This window comes from Rhodamnia argentea, chromosome 4 (genome assembly GCF_020921035.1).
Source record: "Rhodamnia argentea isolate NSW1041297 chromosome 4, ASM2092103v1, whole genome shotgun sequence".
Classification (NCBI taxonomy): Eukaryota; Viridiplantae; Streptophyta; class Magnoliopsida; order Myrtales; family Myrtaceae; genus Rhodamnia; species Rhodamnia argentea.
In genome coordinates, this window is record NC_063153.1 from 16,076,080 (window position 1) to 16,101,253 (window position 25,174).

The following is a 25,174-nucleotide window of genomic DNA, read 5'->3' on the forward strand; positions in this document are numbered from 1 at the left end:
CGTCTACCGTCCCACAATGTTTGTATATAATATGGGCCAAGACTAGCTGAAAGTACTGCAATCATTATAGTTGAGTAAACAACAAATTCGCAGAAACGACTAGTCAAACATAACACCTTTTCGCATGTACAAATCTCGTAGAAGGGCACATAAAAAAAAAAAGGCAAACGTTATGATCTCAACAAAATAAGGAGCTTACAATCCAACCTCTGCCCTTCAATCAATAGCTTTCTGGACTTTGGTCTTGAAGAGCAAAATGTAGAGCTTCTCCATCGAAAAATATAGGAAACCGCCTGTTGCGTGGGTCACGAAGGAGCCGAAGTTCGAGCCAACGATACAGTGCCATGCCGGCCCATATACCTTATCAAATTCCTGCATCGTTCCGAAGTTAATCGACCAAATTATTCGGGAATCCTAGTTGAAATTCAAAAACAGGACATAAAAAATGTTTGTAGGATAAGGAATAGGCCATAGATGGATCTTGGGTGTACTAGTGGTGAAGGCTCTGTGGAGCAGCATAACTGCACATGCATGATGAATTTATTTTATAACTACGGTCCAAAATTTATACATTTTTACACATGGGACGAGAGTTTATACAGGAGAAAAGCAGATTCGGGCTGTCGTTTAATGGATACTATTGAACGATGCATGATTGATTAGCCAGGCACAATCATTAATCTTCTTAATGACACATGGGGTGTCTTAATTCTTTATAAGAGAAGGGGATCTGATGCAAGATTCCAATCTATGCCAAGGTTCAGAAGTTACAGAAATTTTACACATTCCCATCTTGGAGTCTCCAATCCAACAATGGCTATTATAGAAAGTCTAGATGCTCGACTTATGAAGAAGATTGGTGAATATCATCTTGCACAAGCGCGCCTCTCGTGAATTATCATGGACATTTTCGAAACATTCGGAGTAGTCGAATTTCTACGGTGCTGACTACATGTGATGCGAAGGAAAGTCGGTGCATTAAAACCTGTAAAGTTTTCTTAATATCGACCACTTACTTTCTCTGAAACCTAAAAAGGAGATTCAGAATGGAGAAAAGAAAGCAAAACTTTGTGTTAACCATGAAACGCATCTGAATTTCTGCCATATGCACTATCGACTCGATTCATCGATTTCTCAAGATTGAAGGAGAGAGCCAACAGAGAAGAAGTTTCAAACTCATTGACCGGCAAAACGTAATCTAGTCTTTCAGTGGTTGTACCCAAAAAAAAAAAAAAAAACATTTGGAAACCAATATATAACAACAAACAAGAAGCAAGAAATGCAAAGAGAGGGGTTTTCGTGAAGCAGAGATTTACCTTCTTGATGTTGTAAGCCATGTGTTTGGCGCTGAACTTCTCCAAGCTGTCGTACGTCGTCCTCGCGCACCTGAATGCATGGACTTGCATGAACCCCGGCATGTCTGCCACCATCACCTTCACTTGCAAGAATGCCACCACCGACGCCAGGTTCGTCTCCACGTGCGACACCGACTTCCTAGCCTCCACCACCACCATCTCATTCCCGCCTCCTCCTCCTCCGCCACCACCGCCGCCATCCTCTCCTCGGCCGCTGCTTGCTCTAACCAGTTGATCTCCGCCGCCGCGTCTGCTCTCCGGGCAATTCCGGGGTTTCCGGAGCATCCAGCCCCGAGCAATGTACTTGTTTGTGAAGGCCGGCGTGTCAGGCTTCGCAACGCAGTTGATCTTGCCGGTGCCGGCGGCAGCAGTGCCGGATTTGTAGAAGTTCGTGAATAACCCTAATTTCTTTGGCTTCTCATGGGTGGCCATGTTTTTTTTTTTTCTTTCTTTTTGTGAGACGATGATCTAACTCTTGGTCGGTAGACTGTCAATTAGTTTGATTCACTCAGTATATAACATGTGGGCGGGGGGGCTGGCATCATGTGCACAAGTTTGGTTCACAAAATATTCAAATGGGTTTAGAGGGGGGGGGGTGTTTCAAAGGGTACGACATATTTCTTTATTGTACTTATTTATTTCATACATCTATTCAAAAAGTGGTAAATTCCATGTCAAAACAATGAAGCAGACCATGTGTTATTGCCTGCTTTCATGGACAAAACTGGGTCTTGGGGTTTTGCCAGGGATTTGATGTTGAATTTGTTGCCTTGCTCTTCTTTTGAAGTGATGGGGTAGGGTTATGTGGAGGAGACTTTTTTTTTTTTTTTTTTTGAGGAGTTATGATTTGTTTAGGGCATATTTGTCCTGGAGGGGTTGGTTGGTAATGGCCAGAGTACCACATGGGACCCCAAGTCTTGCACCGGTTACATGATTGGGTACCTACCAAAAATGTTCACATGCCTTGATCTTCTCAGCTTCTTAATATCACATTTATGCCCCCTATCTAGAGTTTATACCAATGTAAATCCTCTCCAAAGTAACCACAAATGTCCCACCTTTTGAGAGATTTACACCCCCAGCTCTCCCTCTCTCTCTCTCAATATAAGAAGACCCGGTGGTCAAAACCTCGCAACCACCGCGATCGACAACCCAATTTGATTGACCGAAGATCTGGCGTTACAGAAATTGGCGACGTCAAAAGAGAAAGAAGCGGTGCGATGAAAACAACAATGGGATCTCTAGCTCAATCCCGCTCTCCCTTAACTGCAAAAACTTACACCTATCAGTAAACTATAGGAAAGACCATATAAACCGATATAATGACAGAACCACTTGACTTCACATGAACATTGAACTTGTAATGGTGTTGGATCAAGTGCACTAAGACAACAAAATAGAGAGTAAAAGTGAGAAAGAAAAATCGAGACACAAAGTTTAGCCTTGGTTCACCCTTAATTTAGATCTACATCCAGTAAAAGATTCTATTATAATCAACACCCTCATCTCTTTATTTTTCTCTTAGTTATAAGAGCAAGAGATTATATATCCATTTAGTATTTATTCATGGGCCCAAGCACGAATTGTCAATTAATTACGGGCTCAAACTATAAAAACTCTCTTGCGCAACCTCCGCCGGGGCGGCCCTCCGGATCGACAAACTCCCACCCGCTCACCGAGGAGTGAAATCCTGATGTATTCCTATTGATGAAAAGTATGAATCACATCTCATTAAAATGGAAACTCGGAGAATTCTTGAAATAGTACGTTTTGAAGTTGCAGGACAAGCCGCGGTGAAATGTTTCACAACGTCCACCGTCAATATCGGCACAGTTCACATGTCAGAGTCGAAGGAAATTAGGGTTACATGTCCATTTTCCTGTAGTACGTTGCTCGGTATAAATTGTTCGGACCAGGGCTTGTGATGGAGTAAATGCTGTGTTGGTGCTTGGTTTCATGACGATGGGGCATGGATTGATGGGTACGCGAGGGAACACATGCCCAAGTTCTTCGTGGTCTTATTTGGGAAGTGTGTGCATCACTAATTCCCTGCATGATTTGTTTCTGCCATAATTATGGAAAAAGACACATAGAACTTGCTGAAAAATTCACATGAAAAGATGGTGGCCTTTCCTTGTCTTTGTACCGGACCGAAGCAAGTCCTTAAACTGCTTCGTTTGAGGCCACCTTCGGATCTCAGGATCCTACAGACGTAAAATAAATAGAGGGTATTCCCCACTATCAGGGAAGAAAAAAAATATGGATAGCAATTAGGGAAATGGGGCGTGCAGGCACCGACACGTTAAAATAAGGAACGCATCTAGGCTGCCTACGGTGTTTTCGGACAGGCATTGGAAGCCTCCGTAGGAGCGAAAACTCCTTTCTTTGTATGAAGCCTCAACATCATTAGGTCCATGTTTTGTTGCAAATAGACGAAAATTTATGGAAGCACCGTTCATGAAATTAACAATATGGAATAAGGTGCGGTTATGAAATCTCCTTATATGTTACAAATTCAAGGATTCTATTATGTTAAAGGAGTTCTGTGTGCTGATCATCGATCTAACAATGATTCCTCAAATACCGCGGTAGAACATGATTGCACCGGGAACTGAGTTTCCCATTCGTGTTGCTTGGTGATGAATAGATCTCAATGGATTTGACAAACACGCGATTGGAACTACAAAAGTAAATTGATTGGAAGATGAAGCACGAGGACTAGAAGTTGGAGGAAATTAAGCAAAACCATGGTGGAAATAAAGGAAATTAGAGCTAAGGACGTGGTATTAAAGGAAACCAAAGGGAGAACGGGAAAATACCAAAAAAGTCCTAAATTTATTGCATTTATACTAATTCAGTCTTAAACATTTAAATTGGACCAATTTAGTCATAATTTTTTTTTTTTACATTAATACTAATTTAGTCCATCCAACTAATTTATGTCGAAAATCATTGACGTAATGGACATCAACCGTCTTACGTGGCAAGATTGAACGACATGGACATGTTTTATGATTTTTTTATAAGTTTGTTGATTTTTTTTTCCACTGGGCAAGGGTCACCGTCGCCACCCATAAGGGAGGGTCACCCTAGCCACCGAGTGAGGTTGGCCTTTGGTGCACGGCACACGAGCCTCACAAAAGAAAGAAAACCACAAGAAAGGTAATTTTTAAAAAAAAATTAAAAAAATTATTAAAAATGTCCACGTTAGTGCCGGTTATGCCATGTAAGAAGGCCAACGTCCAAGTTATTGATTTTCAGCCTAAATTAGCAAGATGGATTGAATTGGTACCAATATGAAAATGTTTAAAATTGAATTTGTATTAACACAATAGATTTATAACTTTTTTTTGTACTTTTTCTCAAGAGAAAACCGAAGGGAAATTGAAAGTTAGAAAAAAGGAATAGTATGGGTCCTGACTTATTCATCATTTCTGCAGTTTGAGGGGGCAAAGAACAATTTCCAAAGAGAATTATATGGCCATTCCATCGTACTATTTTGTCCTCAAGACCCACAAATAGTTGGGCAATCCCAACACCATATCCCGCTGCTAGCTCATGAACAGTTCTCATGTCATTGTCCTAACTAAATGTGCTACACAATGTGTCTCTTTGTTTGGAAGCAAAAGGCATGTACAATTCATGAATTTTTAGCTCCATTATCTCTACAAAAAAACTATTGGAATGAAAATTTTCAAGTGGGTATGAAGGGATTTCAACGTGTACCTCATCCAAAGGGGATTTGTGGGCTCGAGGTAGAGCAAGAAGAAGCCATTCACCTCAAAGCATGGCCATTCATTTGATGCTTGTTGAGGATGAGGGTGGGCATTTATCTTGGGAGAATCGCGTGCCGGTGCGGACCGATTCATCGCTGCCATTATATCGTGCGGGCTTCATACGAAATCCATATGATTTGATGATTATAGAGGATTGAGCTCACATGAAATCGATGCACTCAATAGTGGGACCGAATGTTAGAGTAATAAAATATTAAATCACACATTCATTTAACGGCCTAAATAAATTTTAAAAATAAACTTTTAGCTTTAGGTCAATAGGGCGCCCTGCCATTGCCATTAAAATTAAATATCTATTTTTATTAAACTTTAAATATTAAACTGCATTTGCCTTTTTAAAAAAAGGGGGGTAATCCTTCAAAATCTCTTAGATATCAAAGCGGGAGGTCCGGAGTTCAAACATTTCCATACCCCTATTTACCTCCCCAATTAAATATTTAAAAAATAAACCATGCATTTATCGGTATGTCAACTCAGGCATTGTCAGTCCCTATCTTTCTCGATTAAACATTTTATTATGTATTGGCCACAATTAAATATTCAAATATTAAACATGCATTTAAGGGCGGATGGTACAAGATTCTTGTATAATATACCAGACATAAATCATGTTGAGACAAAAGAAATGAAAGATGCCTTTGAAATTCTAATCAAGAAGACGCTGACAAACTTCAATTAGTTGACAATCATATAGCAAGGAAATGTGGAGAATTTCTTTGCTTTGTGAAGATAAATGGATAAGCAGCCTTTTTTCACCTTATTAGGTGATTGAGTGGGCTTGGGCTGAGTGTCGCCCCCAGGTTTGGGCCTAAATTTCTGCCCAGGCTTTCTCACTAAAGGCCCTGTCCCAAGCCTGCCCAACATCGTCTTTGAGATCTTGTGGCTCAAGTTGGATCGGGCCTAGGCGAGATCACAAGCTATCAAACCCATGATTAGGCTATATCTTTTCGCTTGTGAATCAACTCTTTAATCTAAAGGGAAATGATTCACTGACAATACTGTCAGAGATGGTACAATCTCAATCATAGATGCATACACCATGACAACAAATTTTATATAAAGCACTAATTTGATTGAGAGATCGTCTCGGATTGTCGGGCTAGTAGTTTCATAATCGAAAAGGGCAAAATATGCCCGATTTACTTTAGGTTACTTTAGTAGATTCCAATGCTTGAAAATAGTTGCAAAGCACCAACTAGGGTACAATTGAAAAGGACAAATAGCTAAGTCTTCGCACCGGGGTGGTGGAGGTTCGTATGTAGAGCCATCCACTTCATCTGCAGTATCAATTGCTTCTGCAGAAGCGGTCCTCTCAAGCTTCTCCCGAAATCTCCTTCTGCGTTATGACTCCATCCAAACTTCAATGATCCCTCGTTCTGCAGCTTGTTCTCCGTCTCTGCAATGGACATTCCAAACTAAGATATGCAATTCCCGTCCAACAGCTTGTTCGCCTTACGTAGAACTAAAGTCTTTCCATGCTCTCTACGACCCGACAACCCCCGAGGTTTAAGATGAGGCGTCGGGGTGTTTTTTGACAGTAACTGGCGAATGGTTCTAACCCAATTGCTCTTAATTGTGCCCAACTTTGCAAACAAAGATCTGCTCGAATTTAAGGCAACTTGAGCATATGATCAACTCGAGGTTAGAATGACAAGTATATGCCATGAAATCGAGCTCAACAATGGAAAGAAGTTAACTAAGCGCATCGCCGAACGAGTTTTGGTTTTTCAAGCCGAGTCCGGTTATTGCTATTGGGCGTTTAATTTCGCCGAAGTTGTATCCTTGAGCACAACTAGATTTTTCTCAAGACGCAAGTTTAAGTTGCTCGAACATCAATTCGAGGTAGGCTCAAGTCTCACCATATATTGAAGCTTTATGTGTAGGGAAAATTATCCAAAAAGTCCTGAAACAATTGTATTTTTACCGATTCGATCATAAACTTTTTAATTTTGCCAATTGAGTCGAACCGATCAATTTTGATCGGAAATGGACAACATAGATGTCGACCGTCCTACATGACACGACCCATGCCGACGCTACAGTTTTTAAATATATTTTTTTAATTTTTTTAATTTTTTTTTTCTTCTCTTTTCTTTTTATTTGGAGCGCCAGCCACCACGCACCAGCCGAGGCATGCCAACCCCCGCTAGCTATTGTGCAACGGCCGCGAAGCCCTCGCCAACAACTAGCAAGGCTCGTGGTCTTCGATCATAGTTGTGCGAGGACTTGCGGCCCTTGCCTAGTAGCCGGCGGGGGTCGCTAGGCCCGGCCGGCTGGCCCCAATAAAAAGGAAAAGGTGAAGAAAAGAGAAAAAATATTTATATAATAATAATAATAATAATAATAATAATAATAATAATAATAATAATATATTGTTATTTAAAATGTCTACATCAACGATGGTCGTGGTTGCCAAGTTACATAGAACTAACGGCATCCATGTCAGCGATTTCTTGCCAAAATTGGCTGGATGAACTCAATTGGCAAAATCTAAAAAAAAAAAAAAATTACGACTCAATTAGAAAAATTAAAGGGTTTAAGATTGAATTAACAAAAATGCAATAGATTTATAACTTTTTGGAGAATTTTCCCTTTACGTGTATTTAAACCTTATGCATATACCATTCCCGGCATAGTACCTTATGCGAAAGCCCGAAATAAAATTGGAGTTTTGAGTTTTAAGTCGAGTTTTAGCATCTAAAATACCTCATCGAGATCAAATTAATCAAATACTCGGTGGACATGGAATGAGAAAACGATGATCAGAATCCAACCTTGGAAACAAAAATTTTGAAGTTATCTTATTTCCTTACACACAAAAGCAATGGAAAAGAAAATAACAAAGAAGGTATCTGAAAAATTCTTGACCCAACCATGCAGTCCCTTCTTGTGCTTTCATTATCAGCAAAAGAGACACAAACTCATAGTGTGACGGTAGTCGGACGCTGCGGCTGCTGAAGTTGGTGCTCGAGATTGCAATTGAGTGGAGAACTGGAGTGCCACCTTCGAGGGCGAGGGCGAGGATGGGGAGGATGTCGCAGTTGCAGACGACGACCATCGACCGGTCAGGATCGGGATCGTGGAAGAAGATCTGATCGACGTTTATCTCGCCCTCCTCGACCCTGCTCTTTATGTACTCTATCTTGATCTCCTCTAGCTTCTTCTCCACTGCCGCCGTCCTCTCACACAGTGTATTTCAAGAACGCACCACTGTCAACTTAACTGTAACATGCATGAGTTGTTATAGAGAGAGAACCAGAAAAGAAATGCGGTTGTCCTTGGGATTGATTCCACCGGCGGCGGGCAGTTGACGAGGGTCTTCCGTTTGAAGCAGGTGGATCCCAATCCCATAGTTGAACAGCCTTGAGTCGATCCAACAACACCAACCGGAAACAAGAGGGAGTTTGAATGATTCCAAAGCTCTCACGCATCTCTATTAAAGAAGAGTACCACGCGCCCTCGAAATCGAAGGAACCGGGTCGCCTGACGGGAACGAAGCTGAGGACGTTCTGGTAGAAATCCATCGTTCTCTCCAAAGACCGACACACCAGCCAGATGAGGTTCAACGACTTGAGTTGCAGAGGGTTTTCCATTAAGTTCAGCTCGGGGAAGAAACAGTATCTCTGTCGGAGATCAACTAAAAATGATTTCAGAAACGGAAATGGGGTTGTGAAAAAGAGATCAGACAGAACAAGAGGAATAACTAAGAAAGAATCAAGTTTAATGAAAACGATTATGTCCGGTTGAAGAGTTGTGGTTTGTCTGTATATATAGGACCGAAGCAGTGGGAAAATGGCGATGGAGGAAGATGAAAAGAAACATCGAAAGCATGCATGCATGTGATTATTTTCACCAGCGTCGATCTCAGTGTGGGCCAGGGCTCCACGACGTCTGCGCCACGTCGGATCCATATGGAAAGATTTTTGCCCGCCAAATCTTGTCCCCATCTGACACACGTGATTTCATTCAACTCCTTCAAAGGATATTCTAGTTCTTCCTTGGCCGGCACTTCATAGGATAAAAATTTCCAATAAGAAAGGGGGCAAAAACCCTTGACACTTTGGGAGTTCCACTTCGGCTCCTCAGAAATTTCAATGTTTTTGAGTCTTGAACCCCAGAGAACTTTCCTAAAGACGTCTTCGTTTCCCTCCAAACTATTGGATTCGATCGGCTTTGATGCACCGAGGTCGAATCCTTGGTGAGGGACATTATGAACCAAGTCTTTCCTCAAGGGGATAGATGGGGGTGAGCATGAGAGACCGACCTTCATCCTCTCTTTGGATGATTCTTGTTTCGATTCATAGATCGCTATGCATCGCACAATTAAGTATGTCAGCCCAGCATCAAGGGCGCTTACCAATTTTCTTTGAGGTCACGAGTTTAAAGCACGATATAGACTAGTAAGCCAATCCTTAAGTGTACTTATCAGATGATTGATAGAATTTTTTTTAAAAAAAGTTGTTTCACTTTTATCAATTTAGTTTTAAATCTTTTAACGTTTTATCAATTGTGTCTATCCGTCCAATTTTGATCTGAAATTCGCTAACGTAGACATTGGTTGTCTTATTTAGTACGGTTGTCGTTGACATGGATAATGTTCAATAATATTTTAATATTTTTTGAATATATTTTATTTTATCTTTCTTTCTATCCTTTTTTTTAACAACTCGTGGACGGCGAGGTCACCGGCCACATGCAAGAGCCGTGACGCCCTTATCGGCCATAGGCAAGGGGCTCACGACCCTCGGTTGTGGGTGGCGAAGGCATCGTGGCCCTCGCCCAGACCATGCGAGGGTGTCGCGGCCCTCGCTAGTAAATAAGTGAGGGTATAGGCCCTCACCGGCCACGATTATGCAAAAAACATTCAAAAAAAATATTAAAATATTATTAAAAAAATCATCCACCTAGGACACACAGAGTTCACGTCAGCTATTTTTAATTAATATTGTCCAGATGGACTTAAGTGACAAAACATGAAAAGGTTTCTAGCTCAATTGGGACAATTCAAAAGTTTAAGGTTGAATTGACAAAATGGCAATAGATTTTTGATTTTTTTGGACAATTTTTTCGTGGAGTAGTGGAGTATATGATTAGAGTCCATGCAACCACACCATACCAATACAAGGGTGAAAGATCCAAGGCATCAATCGGCAAAACTCCACTGCTTTGCATATTTCTTAAAGGGAGCACTCAATGATTATCCCACTAATTAACCCTCTATTTATATTCATAAACATTGCTTGTTCTCTTGGTTAAGTGTACTTATCAGTTGTGAGGAACCTTTTTAGTCAAAGGACTGAAGAGTCAAGTGGGCATCAAACTTATCACCCAACACAATTATGGGAGGATAATTGTAAAAAAAAAAATCATCAACTTATTATATGGCAATCGATATAATCTAAAATTTATCAATTATATCAATTTAGCTCTAAAATTGTTGACGATTTACCTATTTAGTCCTAAACATATAATTTGAGTAATTGGTCAAAAAGACTACATTGTTAAATCGTCAAAAGGTTTAGGACTAAATTGGTAAATCCCTCAAAGATTAGGACTAAATTGGCACAATTAAAAAGTTTAGAATTGAATTGGTTGCCGTACAATAGATTTAGGATTTTTTTTTGACAAGTTTTCTCAATTATTGGATGGTGTAATGGGTGATGTAGTCCTCCCAAAATAATGGGGTTTGATTTTGCTTATCCTAAGAAAATGCTAAATTTTTCTTTCTTAATTTGGAGGTGACAGCATGAGACAATGCTTCTTTTTCTTTTTTTCTTTTTCTTTTGAAAAATGGATAGTGATAGTTAACCACATGTTTTATTGAGATTTCAATTGATTAATTTGTCGTTTCCTGCATGTTATGCTGGTTGTAAATTTGTTCAAGTATTTTATTTTGGATTCGGCTTGCACAGTCATGCCTCGGTGTCTATCGTGCCAAACTGTTGGAAATTGGTGTCGAGAAATCCATCTCGTGAGTCATGCGGCAAAAGCTAAGTTGATCTCAACGTGTGTTGGGATGCTGACAGATTTGTCATGTTCCTTGGTAAAGAAATTTTACTACAGTTTTCTCACTAGTTTCTGCGTGATTTGCCGTAAAAAAGACGGACACTGACGCTTCGAGCACTAGAAATTATACCCGGGTTGTAATCAAGTATGCCTCAAATTATTATTATTTTTGTTAAACCAAAATAGATTAGCCTTTCGAATTGCGCTCGATCTGAGGCTTCCATTAGATTCATGGATAGAAAATGTTGATGTGGCACTAACCTCGTCAAGTAACTGTTAAAATGTCGTTGTTAGCAATTCGATTTGGTCTTATAGGATGCAGCTACGGTAATGAATACAATCTGGAGAGCCAAGATTAAGGATGGGCAGGGGGCAGAGAATTTTGGCAGGACGGGGCACTAAAAATGCCATGGAAAAATCTAATTTGTAATTGAGTATCGAGTGCATTTTGATTTTTCAGATGGAGTCTAGCCGTTGTTATCTAGATCGTTAACTTTGTTGGAATTATGTCATCGAGCACAATTTGATTATTTTCAATACCCAAGTTCAAGTTGCTCGAACAATAGTTAAGCTAGGTTCAAGTCTTGCCAGATAGTTAAGTTTTTATGCATATTTAGATCATAATTATATACCACTCTCGGGCACAATGGAACTTGAATTTATGTGAAGCACGAAATGAAATTCTAAGTCTTAGAGTTTCGAGTCGAGTTGGAGCGTCTAAAACACCTCATTAAGTCGAGATAAGATTAATCAAGTGTGGAATTGATGCATTCCTCTTCTTATAATTCCAATTATGAAAAGGCTTTTCGTCCCCCTTGACATGGAATGGGAAAACAATGTCTAGAACCCAACTTAATTACCCGATGTTTTACCCACAAAAGCAAATCGGAAAAGAAGATAACAAAGAAGGTATCTGAAGAATTTCTTGAGCCATTCATGCGAGCAGTCCTCTCTTGTGCTTTGATTATCGTCAAAAGAGCATGAATTCATAGCGTCACGGTAGCTGGACGCTGCGGCTGCTGAAGTTGACGCTCGACATTGCAATTGACGCGCAAACACTGGGGAACCGGAGCGTCGCCATTGCCGTCGAGGGCAACGATGGGGAGGTTGTCGCAGTTGCAGACCTCGATCATCGACCCGTCAGGATCGTGGAAGAAGATCTGATCGACTTCGATCCCGCCTTCCTCGACCCTGCTCTTCACGTACTCTATCTCCATCTCCTCTAGCTTCTTCTCCACCGCCACCATGCTCTCACACTGTGTATGCCAAGAACGCCACCATTGTTACTCCATGCATGAGTTAATAGAGAGAAAGAGAGAAAGAGAGGGGACCTGAAAAGAGATGTGGTTGTCCTTGGGATTGATTCCACCGGCGGCGGGCATCCGATGAGGGTCTTCCGTTTCAAGCAGGTGGATCCCGATTCCATAGTTGAACAGCCTTGACTCCATCCAAGAACACCCACCAAAACCAAACATCAGCACGTCCACGAAAACAAGATCAGTTCCAAGAATTGAGAAAACGAAAAGGAATTCGAACCGATTTCAGCAGGTTCTGGGCTTTGATTAAGAAGGGGAGTACCATGCGCCCTCGAAATCAAAGGAGCCGGGTCGCCGGATGGGGACGAAGCCGAGGACGTTCTGGTAGAAGTCGATCGATCTCTCCAGTGACCGGCAGACCAGCGAGATGTGGTTCAACGACTTGAGTTGCAGAGGATTTTCCATGGAGTTCAGCCCGGGAACAAAATACTATCCGTGCGAGATCGAATTGGAACGATTTCGAGAACGAACGTGGTTGCCAAAAGAGAGATTAGACAAAACTAGGAACGACGAAACGGAAGTAGAGTCGGGGAAAGACGGAGTTTGATGATATGATGATGTCGGGTTCGAGATATATATAGGACTTAAAGTGGGAAACGGGCGATGGAGAAAAATCGGGAAAATTATAATAAAAAATTAAAATTAAAATTTATTGTAATTATGTTGATCTAATCTTAATTTTTTTTTTTGTCAATTGAGTCCTAAACCTTTTGTATTTATATTAATTCAATCCATCCGATTAATTTTGAACGGAGATAACTAACATGGACGCCGGTATTTCTACATGGCGCGGTCAACGGCGACGTGGATAGTTTTTAATATTTTTTTCGAATTACTTTTTTCCTTTTCTTTCTTTTTTTTCTTCTCTTCCTCCTTCCACTGGCCGATCGTAGAGAAAAATTTGTTAAATAAAATTTTTAAAAAATATCGACATTGGCACCGGTCGCGTTACATAGAACTTTTGATATCCATGTACGCAATTTTCGATGAAAATCGATTGAATGAAATGAATTGGCACAAGTATAAAAATTTTATAGCTTAATTGATTAAAAAAGAATTTAAAACTAATTGACATAATCACAATAGATTTAGCAATTTTTTGGAAAATCGAAACGAAGTATCGAAAATCACAAGCATGCATGCACGCACGCACGGGATTGTTTCGCTTGTGTCGGTCTTAGGTGTGGGCCAGGGTTGGCGGTGTCGATGACACGCCGGATCCACGTTTAAAGATATGAGCCAGCCGAACCTTTGCCCTTCTGATACACGCGACTTACGTCAAACTCCTTGCACGGGTATTTTACTTTCTTTCTTGGATTTGTTTCGTGCACTAGCGTACAACTGGCACTTGTTAAAATAAGATTTCCATTAAACAAAGGGGAATTCATCATTTGATGGTAAAACTTAATGTGAAAAATGTGTTTTTGACGTTTGCTCCTGATTAGTATTATTCAGGTAGAAAGGCAAAATATTGTTGTTTGTCCCGTATGTATCACTACGTGTTCAAGGTATTAAGTAAAGGAAATGATTTGCTCAAATCAAAACCGAGTCATGACAAACCGTTTTTATTATTTGATTCGATTCCCAAGCCTTTTGAACATTAGAAATGACTCGTTTTCAGCTCTATAGATTGTCATACATCGCCCGATCGAGTGCGATAGCCTAACGACGAATGCGCTCACCCATGTCTTTCCTTGAGGTCACGAATTTAGAGCACGTTATGAACTCGTAGGCCAACCCTTATGTGAAGGAGCGCTCTTCACGTTGGGTCAACAGCGAGGCTACACTTGCATTGATAGATATTCCCTCCACGGAACCTCGACTTTAGTGATTCCTTTAAGGTCAAGACTTCTCTAATCGGACGTCGAAATCCCATGGTAATGATGCCCCCAAAAGAGTTGCTACTAGTCGTCGTCTTTTGCCACCCTTTTATGCACGAGAAAAGATAATCATCTATTGCGAAACCATCCGCTCGAGTATAAAAGAGATTGTTAGGTTGAAAACATGAACATTACTCGTGTTTACATTTAATGAAGTTTGCAAGTAGGTCATGCGCGGAAGGCAACTGTTTCGTGCTTTGACTTGTGCACGGTCGTGCCACGGTGTCCCTCGTACCAAACTGTCTGGAAAATTAATGGTCAAGAAATCCATCTCGGGAAGCATGAGGCAAAAGCGAAGTTGATCTCAATGTCCGGTTGGGATGAATCCGTAGGTTTTGAGACCACATCCCTCGGCACTTGAAGTTCCCCTCTAGTACGAGGAAGTTCAGAGGCCAAATCAATTTGAACGCGCTTCGTTCTCGTCACTGATGACGTCACTGCTGTGACGTAACCAACCCATCCAGGTTGCTGCTGCAACCTAGCGCTTTAAACCCCACGCGCACCTAGATGGTTTATGAGAGAGAATTTGCGAGCTTTTTTTTTTTTTTTTTTTTTTGAGAAATTTAAAAATCTGCCCAATCTATCAAAGTTTTGATTGAATTGACTTGAAATATATGATTATAAGGTGATCCCATTTCTCGAAAAAGGGAGAATAATTAAATTCGTTCTAAATTTATTGTGCGGACGTTTTAAACTTTTCAAAATTTATCAATGCAATACTAAACATTTGAGCAATACTCTAACAGTCCTTTCGGTCAATTGCCATCGAAAATCGCCGATATGGTGATCCATAAGTCAAGTCATCGCCGGTCGGCCCACGTGGCTCGGTGACTTTGACAACTTACGGATTGTCCTAGTTGCGATTTTCTAACGACAATTTGTTGGAAGAACTACATTGAAATGTCGCATAGAAATTTAGGACTACATTGATAAAATCAAACGATTTGAAATTGGATTGGCATTCGTACAATAAATTTAAGGCTGATTAGGTAATTATTCCTTATTGAAAAAAAGGGAGACTAGCTCTTTCAATTCAAGGCGGTGAACCATTGTGATATATATACCCCCGAGATCATAACATGACGAATCATAATGAAGAGAAACAGAGGATTTGGGTAGCACGGTTAACTTGAATCAAGTTTTGATTTCTTTAAACATAGAAAGTGTCTCGGAAACTTAAATTTATTATTGTAACTTCAGTAATATAAGATTGACGAAGGGCATAAAAATGGAAAAAATTTGTCAAAACAATTCTAAACCTATTGTACAAGTACCGATTCGGTGTTAAACTTTTCAATTCAAACAATTTAGTCATAATGTAGCCTTTCCGGCCATTTTTGACCGAAAAATCGTTAACGTCTAAGTCGACCGTCTTATATGGCACGGCAGAAGCTAACATGCACGTTTTCTCCGTGCGATGAACGCCATGCGAGAAAGAGCAACATACTTATGCATATCAATCATCCAACGTAAATATTGTAAATTTCCCTTTCGCGCCCAAGTCGTTTGAGTGTTGGATTCTCCTTCGATGAATGCGGAATCGTGGTAGCCGATGAAGTTAGCTAATCTTTTTTCCTAACCATGAATTCAGGTCGTCGTACCAATACAATGCTTTTCAAGATTGTTGCAAGTGGAGGGGAAGTTGGATTCTAGACCTCGTGTCTCTTTTTTTCCTTTTGGCTCATCAGGCCAGTCGCCATCTCCACAAGGACTTAAAGCTGAGACAATCTTACATGCACGGCAATGCTGCGATGGTTCTTAACAAGGAAATATTAGATCCAGAAAACGACACTTGCGGCGATAATTGCAAGATACAATACGGGTCTTGTAATTTAGAAAGGGATGAATTTTCGTTCTGCTAGGCCAAGATGGAAAAGACAAATCTATTGCATCTGTGCCAGTTCGGTCTTAAACCTTTTGATTGTGTCAATTTAGTTCTAAATTTTTTTGTATTTGTGCCAATTGAATCCATTTGACCCATTTTAACCAGGAATTGCCGACGTGCACACCGATCATCTTACGTGGCACGGTCGACGCCGGGCCGACCAGCCCTCACCTTGCCGACGTGAACACCGATTATCTTAAGTGATACGATCGACTCTGGCATCACGGCCTTTGCCTAGGGCCGGCGAGGGCCGGTCAGCCGGCCATCTTCGAAAAAGTAAAGAAAAGAAAAAGACAAAAACCAAAAGGTTATTAAAAAATAAAAAAGATATTAAAAATTATTTAAAAAAATGTTCGCGTCAACACCGGTCGTGTCATGAAAGACGATTAGTGTCTACATCAATGATTTTCGATCAAAATTGGTTAGATGGAGTCAAAAATATTAGAGGTTTAACACTAAATTGATAAAATTAAAAGGTTTATGACCGAATTGACACTAATTCAATATGTTTAGGACCTTTTTGACACTTTTTCCCAAAAGGTTAAGCTCATGTCATCCAAAAAGGCACATCCCCCCAAATCGATTTAGTATGTTCGAGATTTTACTCTTTAAATGAACCTAACACTACGAGAAGAGGAACAAAAATCTCTTGTTATGTAAGTTAACATCTTGTTGATCTAACGCTATATTATGGAATGCGATGGTACGGTGATTCCAAAATGTCCCTAAAATGACTACGTCCTTTCATGAGTCTCCCGCAATTTCTGAATTTTAAATGAAATCTCCCCAACCCCACAACATTTTTGTATTCGTTTCCTAAAGTAATATAAAGTAAGGGCAAGGGCGCGCATGACAGCACTTTTGGCGTGGATTTTCAACTCTAGAAGTGCTCCCGGAGTAGAAATCCGTTTGGTATCATAACTTCTAGAGCAGTTGTCCATTTGATTACGTGACTTCATTTTAATGCTTCAAATGTAGTTTTAGAACCACTTGAAAAACTTAAAAAAAAAAAAATACTTCTCTTTGAAAGTAGAAAAATTAATTTTTGACCACAAGTTGATTTTTAGAGTAGAATTGTTGTCATTCACGCCCTAAGCATTCCCTCCTTCTTTCCATTCGTTTATCGAAAATGAGCGTGAATGTTTTTTTCTTCCATAAAACGATCGATAATTGTATCATCTACACAAATAAATGTACGAAAAATGTTTTCATTGTCAACTGAAATGTTTAAACATAAATTGTTGTCAATAATAAAAATATTTTTCATTAACTAATTATTACAAGCCATACATGGTATCATTTTTATGAAGATTTTTTTTCAAATCATCCATCTTCCGTGAAACAGACGGACAGTTCTTTCTTACATTTTTTGCGCACACATCGGGATGCCCTTCTTGCTAGTAATAAGAAAGACTTCCTAGCTATGTTCGACTAAATCAGATAATACTTTCTTTACTTCTCTTGCTCTTTCTCTGCTTGTAATTGTAAATCCACCAACTTTCTGGCCGAGAAATTTCATAGGAAACTACACAATCAAATGTCGAATTACTTATTTGGGAACAGTCAAACTGAAAACCAAAGGCAAATGAGAATACTACCAATTTTATAAATTAAAACATTACTTCTCAACGAAACTGCATAACGAAAACAATTAATTGGACTCAATTTTGCTAGCGCACAATTTTTTTTTAGTCAGTATAGATGTTTTATTGTGAATTTTGAGTTTGCTATTTTATTTGGCTTTATTTCCTTTTGATTAAACAAAAAAACTCATGATGGGTTTGGGCTGAGTTCGAGCCCAAATGCAACTGCAGGATCTCTAGCGCTAATAGGGGCGAGAACTGATTCCTTGTCAATTCAGAAATCGGACTTGGATCGGATGATTATCATGAATTTGAATGAACCGGTCCGATTTTCACCGTCACATATTTGGAACTGGTCTGACTCTCGGTTCCTTACATGGACCGGTCCGGTGAACTCGGTATTGTATCCTAAATTGGACCTCTAATGTTTAATTCTGTAACATCCTTGGATCTCTAAGTTACACAGGGGAGCAACTGTCTTCTTCATGGTGCTGCGCCCACTCCATCTCTCGCTCCACCGCTCTCCTCGTCCCTCGAGGGTCGTCATCACTCGTCCCTCTTGTTTGTCGGTTGCCCGCCCTCCTCATTTGGCCTCCGATCGCCTCCTTCGTCGACTCATTCTGCCATGGTCGTGAAAACTCAACTCGTTACTGAATTACTATTTCTGATATATGTTTTGCTTACCTTTGGACCCTTTTTTTTAGGATCAAAATAATCAAACTTTCATTAACTAACGGTCTTTGAAAACGTAGCACTACTGGCATCAAAACAAAATAGATCCCCAAGGGGTTGGGTGGGCCTAGATAGCCAATTAAAGGGGAGAGACCCGATTTTATGGGCCTTTGCGATCCAGTTTGCCCAATGGTTTGCTTCACGAGGGGCAAAAATGTCCTGGGCCTCCTTAAGTTGGGCCCAAATTGTACTGCGATCTTCAAGCCCGTTTCCTATGGGCCATGGGCTTTGGTCCACTTTTAGAAGGCCCTCCGCGGTAAACATGCAATCAAAGAAATTTATTATTTTGCTAAAGTTTTTTGTTTCTAAAAAAATTTTTAAAAAAAATTACCATAGCGTTTCTGGGTACCAGTGTACTGTCTTCTTCTCTCTCTCCCAGCTTCCCACGGTCGTTTCGAGCCCTCGCGCAACGTTAGGGTTCCCGCCATTGTTGCGGAATCTGCTCGGATCGTCAAGGCGAAACCACCGACCAGAGAGCTCCATTGCTTCCTCTACAGACGCTGGCGATCGAAGCTTCAGATTTTTTCCTCCGACCACGAAGCGTCGACGTTGAACTTCCGTCCAGCTGCGATCTAGAGGTAACCACTTTCCTGATTCGAAAGGTTGGTGCTTGACTTTGGGCTGAAGCTTGGGTAGCAGTCCTTTAATTGTGAATTTGATAGGAATACCGGCGGGTTTCTGTGACCATCCGAGAACCGGAGCGGGACCGGTCGGTCCGATTATCGGATGCACAGGGTCGGTTCTGGCTTCCACAAACTCGGAACCGATCCTGTTCGATCTGGTTACCGGTTCCTCCGTGGGAACCGACCGATGACTCCTAAACGCCAGAAAGAAACAAAAGTGGCAGCACTCGACCTAGGGCTCCAAATATTCTCTTTCGCTCTCTGAGAAATTTTCCGGGAGAATTCCCTCTGCAGAGGAAGAGGATGGACGGAAAACTGGAGGTGTCTCTCGATAAGCTGCCCGTGAAGCGCTTGGAATTCATTGAAGAGAGCGGCGTCGAACGATTCCCCACGTACGCTTCCTCTTTCCCTGCTCCGAGCCTTAGCTGAATACGCAAAGATTTGAAATTTCGTGGTGGGTTGAAGTGATGCTGAGTTGAAGTTCGTTCACATCTCAATTTCAATCTGTCAATCGAACGTGGTTTTTTAATATAATGTGTTTAAGCTGATAAGGAGGGAAGTATCCATAATGCTGGTTCTAAATGGCGCAAAATTGCGATTTTCAAACTCTTTGGGTGTTGTTTTCTCTCATTAACCCGAATCAGTGGAAACCACCCAATGCTGGAGTTTTGGTTTGAGTAGATTTTGCAAGTACGTGTGGGATTTACTGTGATTTAGCTCCATTAGTCACAGGTGGTTAAGAAAATGAATCTTCATCTAGATAGAATTTAGTGGGTCATTGGTGACATATTTAAAGATAAATAACGTGAAAAATGACTTAGCTTTGTGCAAGCGCATGGATTGCAATTTGTCTCAAGAGTTAGTTATTCTTCATGCTTCTTTGGTCACTCAGTGATGTCAGTTATGATGAAAAGAAGCTCTCCCTGATTCGGCGGATTGATTTTGCGTGGGCCTTGGAGAAGGATGACAATAAAAAGCAGAAGAAGAGTACGAAGGAGAGCTCAACTCCGTGGCAATGGCAGAGCATGGTTGAGAATTTGCAGTTGGCTCAACAAGAGCTTTCTGTCATCATTGATCTAATCAACACCGTGAGTTGCTTAATTCGACATCATCGGTTGAACTCCACTAGTTTTATGTTGTTTCTGTAATGTTGTCTCTGTACTTAAGATGGTGATCATGGAGTTCGAGGCGAATACACAAGCTCATTTGTGCTTGGACTGTTTTCTTACACTGGCATTTTATAATGAAGACAACTTTGCTGTTGGGACTCATTAGAGAAGGCATTTCTGCTGTATTTCCTCTTATCATGTTATGCAGGTCGAAGCGAATGATGCTGTCACAGTTGCTAGCATCACCAGGCCAAAGCCATTGCCAACTGAAGTTTTGTCTGACCTAGCTGTATCTGCAGCAACCAAGCTACAGTGCTACCGGGTACCTTTCCTACCTGAAGAGTATTTGCTAGAAATGTTGACTGTGTCCTTAGCTCTATTGATTTTCGTAGATATTCCAACTGTCCATCGAGTAGAAAATGCCAGAAACTTTATATTATCATTTTTTAATGGATGTTCAATGAATTACTAGTATTTAATTCACTGTTTTTTTTAAAATGACATTTTTTAACTGTTTGCTAAGATTAAGTTGAAGTTTAATAGCGGGAATGCAAGTTTATAGCCTATGACCTCTTCCTAAATTGTTGATATGCATATAATTGACCAAAACAATGTTCGAAGTTCAAACTTTAGGCATTAATTTGATAAATTCTTAGGATCTTACGATCCTCGATCCAATCCTTGAAGATCTCCGAACTCTTCTACCTAGGATCCCTGGTCCTAACAACCTTGATAATACTGTTAATCTATTTCTCAAATGCAGCATCTTGGTAAATATTTCAAGCAGTCTGCCAAAGCTTTGGAGCAACAGGTTGCTAAAGAGGCTAGATTCTACGGGGCACTCATCAGGTGTGCCTCTCAGGCTCTCAGTAGCTATATTTTTTCTTCTTGTTTTGGAAGGAAGTATTGTAGCTAATATTTATATTTACACCATACTTAAGTTGCAGGGAAACAATCTGCTATAGCCAAAATATAACATTTCAAAAATTGCACAAGCGCAAAACCTTCAGTCTACAATGTGTCTTTCCTAAGAATGATTGGAACTCTTTGTTCCATGTCCAACAATAATGATATATTTACCAACACATATATAAGGTGTGTCAGTCACTTTATATTTTTATATTTATTTCTTATATGTGTATTTCTTTTTAAAAAAGTTAATCAATAGTTCCATAACTAGTAAGGGTAAATAATGGGAGTCATCTGTTTTTAAATTTCTTTTGAATGTCATATTTCATGTTTAATAGAGTTGGTTGACAGTTTGGTAATTAATTAACAGCAGTATGGTTTATTGGTTTGTACGTAACTGAAGGGAAGAAAAAATGTCACTTGAAATTGACACATTCTCTTGTCTTTCTATCTTCTGAAACTTGTTATATAATCTTGCATCCAATAGATTTTGCTCCAATTGCTTTGAATTTCTTATGACCGTTCATCAACTGATAGATTGCAGCAAAACTGGAAAGTTAAAAGGCAGCGCGTGGCGGCTTCTGCTCCTGGTGGTGAAAGCTTCACCATCGATTTGTTTGACAATTCAATTACTGATCCAACGACTGTTATTCGCCCATCCTCTCTCTCTCCTTTACGTGTTGATCATGACTCAGCCGGTATGTTGGCCATAAATGTACCTCCAAAATCCTGTCACACTCTGTGTTTTGATTTTATTGGTGCCCAATCGAGTAAAAGCTCAAGGGGTTCCAGTGAAGCCCAAACTGAGCATCTTGAAAGGGAAGATGGTGATGAACCCATGGGTGATGATGAAAGTGTCAAGAAAACACACTCCACCCTTCGTAATTTTCACCGGGCAATATTTGACGAACAGGTAGATTCAACTGCTTTTACCCAAAAGAGAAGAGCACAAGATTGTAGGTCGTCTTTTACAGATGTTGCCTCTCGTTTTAACAGGTGTTTGATTTAGTCAATCGTGAAGCATATAATCCATCTTTGGGAGTCAACGTGACAGGAATAGAAGAAAATTATTTACAGCTCAGCTTAGGTCAAGGAACATCGATATGCATATCACTTGTGCCAACCACAGAAGATCAATCTGTTGAAACTGGAGGGACGCAGAAGATAGAAACAGCACCTTTATCCTTGGATTCTCTTGAGGGAATTAGGTCAGCTGAAAAAGTTGGCTGCCTTGTAAAAAAGAAGACTCCTAATCATGCCAGTTATGAGATTTATCTTCAACAGATTTTCCATGATCATGTCTTTGTGAGATCAAAAGATAAACCAATTTCTGCTGTTCCTAGAGTGTCTGGTCAATCAGCGAAGGATGGTTCTGGTCTTCTTGGTCATTTCTGCATGTCTCTGGCCCACAGGATTTTCTCTAACAGGGTTCTGATGGAGCTGGAGCATGTGGTTCGTTTTCAGTATCTTCTGGGTAATTTGCTGCTTTAATCCACTGCAAAACATTTACTCGAACTTCATTTGATTATTTGCGCAGGTTTCTCGGGTCCCATATCTTAACTTGATGTCTCAACCTTCTTGGCATTCTCGGACATCTTCATGGACACTTTATATGAAGGTTCCTGAGTCAATTCTTCACGCAGGCTGCCGAAAGGATATTAATCAGCCAAAACACATTAAAACTCAGTTTAGGACCAAAATAGTGGTGACTGATGATTGCATAAAAGTAGAAGGAGAAGGTGCTCCCAATGTTGTTGGCCTGTTCAAAGGGACTGCTGAGGACATTTCTTCTATAAACAGATACGATTGTGACTTAGCAGATCTTCCAGTGATTATTTTGCAGCAGGTGAGTGATTACATCTGTTGATCATGTCAAGATTTGGTACCATATATACAATAATTTAGGGAGAATAAAATTTGATTGATGATGCCGTTATCTTTTGTGGTTGTTTGCTTTATTTGACACTTTAGTGCATGAACGACATCATTTTTGTTTCCAGTTCAAGTAGTAAGCCTTGTGAACTGGATAACAATCTCGTAATCTCAAGTTATATTCAGAGGTTTTCCTTTATTTTATAGCATATTACTGAAGTCCTGAGATCATTTCATGAAAAATTGTCAATGGGAAGCATAAGGACTCATTTGGTTTCAGGTTGTATTTGGAGTTTTAGTGGGCTCAAAATTTTTTTTTTTTTTAGGGGGAGAGAAAATTGTGTATACATATTGTATTCCATCGGGCATTCTGAATACCACTGTTAGAATCCTCAATGTTTGCATTTGAAATGAAGACCCTAAACACACCAAATTAATATTTTCAGTTTGTAGCTTTAATTCTGAAAATAATATCACTTGTCAAACACATTTGCAAGTTGGTTTTCATTCATGAATGAAATGACAATATGAAATTTGGAAAATTTTCAGGAAAAAAGCAGGTTTTTTTTTTTTTAAATATAACAACTGTTAGTCCTTTATCAGCTTTGGCATAATTATTTATCTATCTCTGGCACATCAGTGTCGAATACATAGATTTTCCTGTCAACATCAGTGTAGGGCATTCATGGACGTATTATCATATATTTCTGTCATGTTTCAAATAGTTAGGAGTTAAAGCTTCTGGTCTTTTCCTATTCATCTGCATTATTCTTCACTTGATTTTGGTCATATGATTAATATAAATCAGTTTTGTACTGAGCTTGCCTTAAAACTTCTGTGACAGGTTGCGAGCCAAGTTATTCGATGGCTTCATGAGGAGGCTCTTATGGTTGGAATAAAGGCAACAAGAGACTTTTTGTGCCTATCTTTTGAGCTGGAACAGGGGGAGATGCTCAGTCTTTTGGCTCAAGTGGACCCGGAAGATACCTATGGATGCATATCGTGGTGGCTTGTCATGGATGATGGTTTCTCAGATGAGCGGAAACTTCAGATGGAGTACTCCGATAATGCCAATGAATATAGGAAGTTCTTGGGTCATTTATCACTAGACGCGTTGTATTCAACCCTCATGGACTTGGTTACCTTGTGCAATGGCGGTGCAAACCATTGACTGTGCATGTCCACCAGCTAACTTAACTGAAGCTCCTCGTTACATGTTTTTTTTTAAGTCCTCACAAGTAGCAGAGGGGCTGTGTTATACGCTCTAACTAACTTATAGCATATGCTAATGCTCGGAGGCAGTTCATGCATAATGTATAAAGCAGCTGGTGGCTCTTTCGCAGCTTGTGCGGAAGTATCAGGGGGCTCGTCCAAATGTTTGTCCTGCTCGATATAGGTGGAAGTCTGACAAAAAAAAAAAATGTACGTGGAAGATTTGGGATCAGGAATTAGATTCCTGACGAAGTAGAAAAGTTCCCTGCCAGACCATCCTTCTGTGACAACTTGCATAAGACAAGGATGGAAAATCCAAGAATTCCTACGAAGATGATGATTCTCTGGCTCAGTAACGAGATAAGAGGTTCTTTGCTGATTTACATGTGAACTCATTATGGGAAATAGGGAGTAGTTCTTGCTTTTGGCCTTTGGGACAACTCTATTGTACAAGTTATCGTGTATCCAGCACTGGTTTTTGGCTGTAGGTGTGGATGAATGAATTGAGGAAGTTGACGCATGTTACCTGGTTGTGCCATCACCATCAGACATTGTAGCGTGCGAATTGACAGATTATGACCTTTGTTTTCTTCATTTGGTTTTGAGAGATGGGACAGAATGTCTTCAACTTGGAGAAGAGAACTTCAATCATTGTGATATGGTTGCTTGCAAAAATGGGTATTTGACTCTGGAGTCGTGCGTGACAAGGTAAAGCCTTCTTGCCTTCGTCCCATTTTAATAGATTATCCAGTTGCCTTTGCAAAAGTCACCTTTCCTTTGCCGCTCTCAAAAGGCAGTACAGTTCAAAGGAAGCCAGAGTTCTGAACATTGAAGTACAAGCCAATGCTGACTTGCTACGGCCTAAGAGGTAAGGCTGAAGCGGGTGAGTCGACCT

At 40.2% G+C, this 25,174-nt stretch overlaps 3 protein-coding genes, 1 long non-coding RNA gene and 1 pseudogene across 4 annotated transcripts; 2 read left to right on the top strand and 3 right to left on the bottom strand.

Annotated features, from left to right (window-relative positions):
- Positions 1 to 197: 197 nt before the first annotated feature.
- On the bottom strand, positions 198 to 1,861 carry LOC115728876. Its single transcript, XM_030659289.2, has 2 exons — positions 1,317 to 1,861; positions 198 to 372 (listed from the first exon to the last, which is right to left on the bottom strand). The coding sequence occupies exons 1-2, from the start codon at positions 1,785 to 1,787 to the stop codon at positions 217 to 219; spliced, it is 627 nt and encodes a 208-aa protein (XP_030515149.2). The 5' UTR covers positions 1,788 to 1,861; the 3' UTR covers positions 198 to 216.
- Positions 440 to 17,563, top strand: LOC125314718. Its single transcript, XR_007198149.1, has 3 exons — positions 440 to 1,167; positions 7,443 to 7,448; positions 17,550 to 17,563. It is a non-coding gene; the product is annotated as an uncharacterized LOC125314718 (long non-coding RNA).
- On the bottom strand, positions 7,992 to 8,745 carry LOC115728869 (annotated as a pseudogene).
- On the bottom strand, positions 11,918 to 13,016 carry LOC115732188 (glyoxylase I 4-like). The gene is made up of 3 exons (XM_030662852.2): positions 12,737 to 13,016; positions 12,490 to 12,595; positions 11,918 to 12,414 (listed from the first exon to the last, which is right to left on the bottom strand). Exons 1-3 carry the CDS (start codon positions 12,877 to 12,879, stop codon positions 12,145 to 12,147), a joined length of 519 nt encoding a protein of 172 aa, XP_030518712.2. The 5' UTR covers positions 12,880 to 13,016; the 3' UTR covers positions 11,918 to 12,144.
- Positions 17,564 to 18,913: 1,350 nt separating the features above from the next.
- Positions 18,914 to 24,409, top strand: LOC115757114 (mediator of RNA polymerase II transcription subunit 17). The gene is made up of 8 exons (XM_030697218.2): positions 18,914 to 19,569; positions 20,070 to 20,265; positions 20,495 to 20,608; positions 21,050 to 21,135; positions 21,733 to 22,108; positions 22,192 to 22,647; positions 22,733 to 23,041; positions 23,912 to 24,409. The coding sequence occupies exons 1-8, from the start codon at positions 19,481 to 19,483 to the stop codon at positions 24,236 to 24,238; spliced, it is 1,953 nt and encodes a 650-aa protein (XP_030553078.2). The 5' UTR covers positions 18,914 to 19,480; the 3' UTR covers positions 24,239 to 24,409.
- The last annotated feature ends 765 nt before the right edge of the window (positions 24,410 to 25,174 follow it).

Excerpts from the sequence above, each read along its gene's own strand:
- LOC115728876 (XM_030659289.2), bottom strand. The coding sequence starts at position 1,787 with ATGGCCACCCATGAGAAGCCAAAGAAATTAGGGTTATTCACGAACTTC. Across the intron at positions 373-1,316 it reads TGGCTTACAACATCAAGAAG|GAATTTGATAAGGTATATGG; the intron begins GTAAATCTCTGC and ends GGAACGATGCAG.
- LOC115732188 (XM_030662852.2), bottom strand. The coding sequence starts at position 12,879 with ATGGAAAATCCTCTGCAACTCAAGTCGTTGAACCACATCTCGCTGGTC. Across the intron at positions 12,596-12,736 it reads TTTGATTTCGAGGGCGCATG|GCTGTTCAACTATGGAATCG; the intron begins GTACTCCCCTTC and ends GATGGAGTCAAG. Across the intron at positions 12,415-12,489 it reads ACAACCACATCTCTTTTCAG|TGTGAGAGCATGGTGGCGGT; the intron begins GTCCCCTCTCTT and ends TGGCATACACAG.
- LOC115757114 (XM_030697218.2), top strand. The coding sequence starts at position 19,481 with ATGGACGGAAAACTGGAGGTGTCTCTCGATAAGCTGCCCGTGAAGCGC. Across the intron at positions 21,136-21,732 it reads TTCTACGGGGCACTCATCAG|ATTGCAGCAAAACTGGAAAG; the intron begins GTGTGCCTCTCA and ends ATCAACTGATAG. Across the intron at positions 22,109-22,191 it reads GGGCAATATTTGACGAACAG|GTGTTTGATTTAGTCAATCG; the intron begins GTAGATTCAACT and ends TCGTTTTAACAG.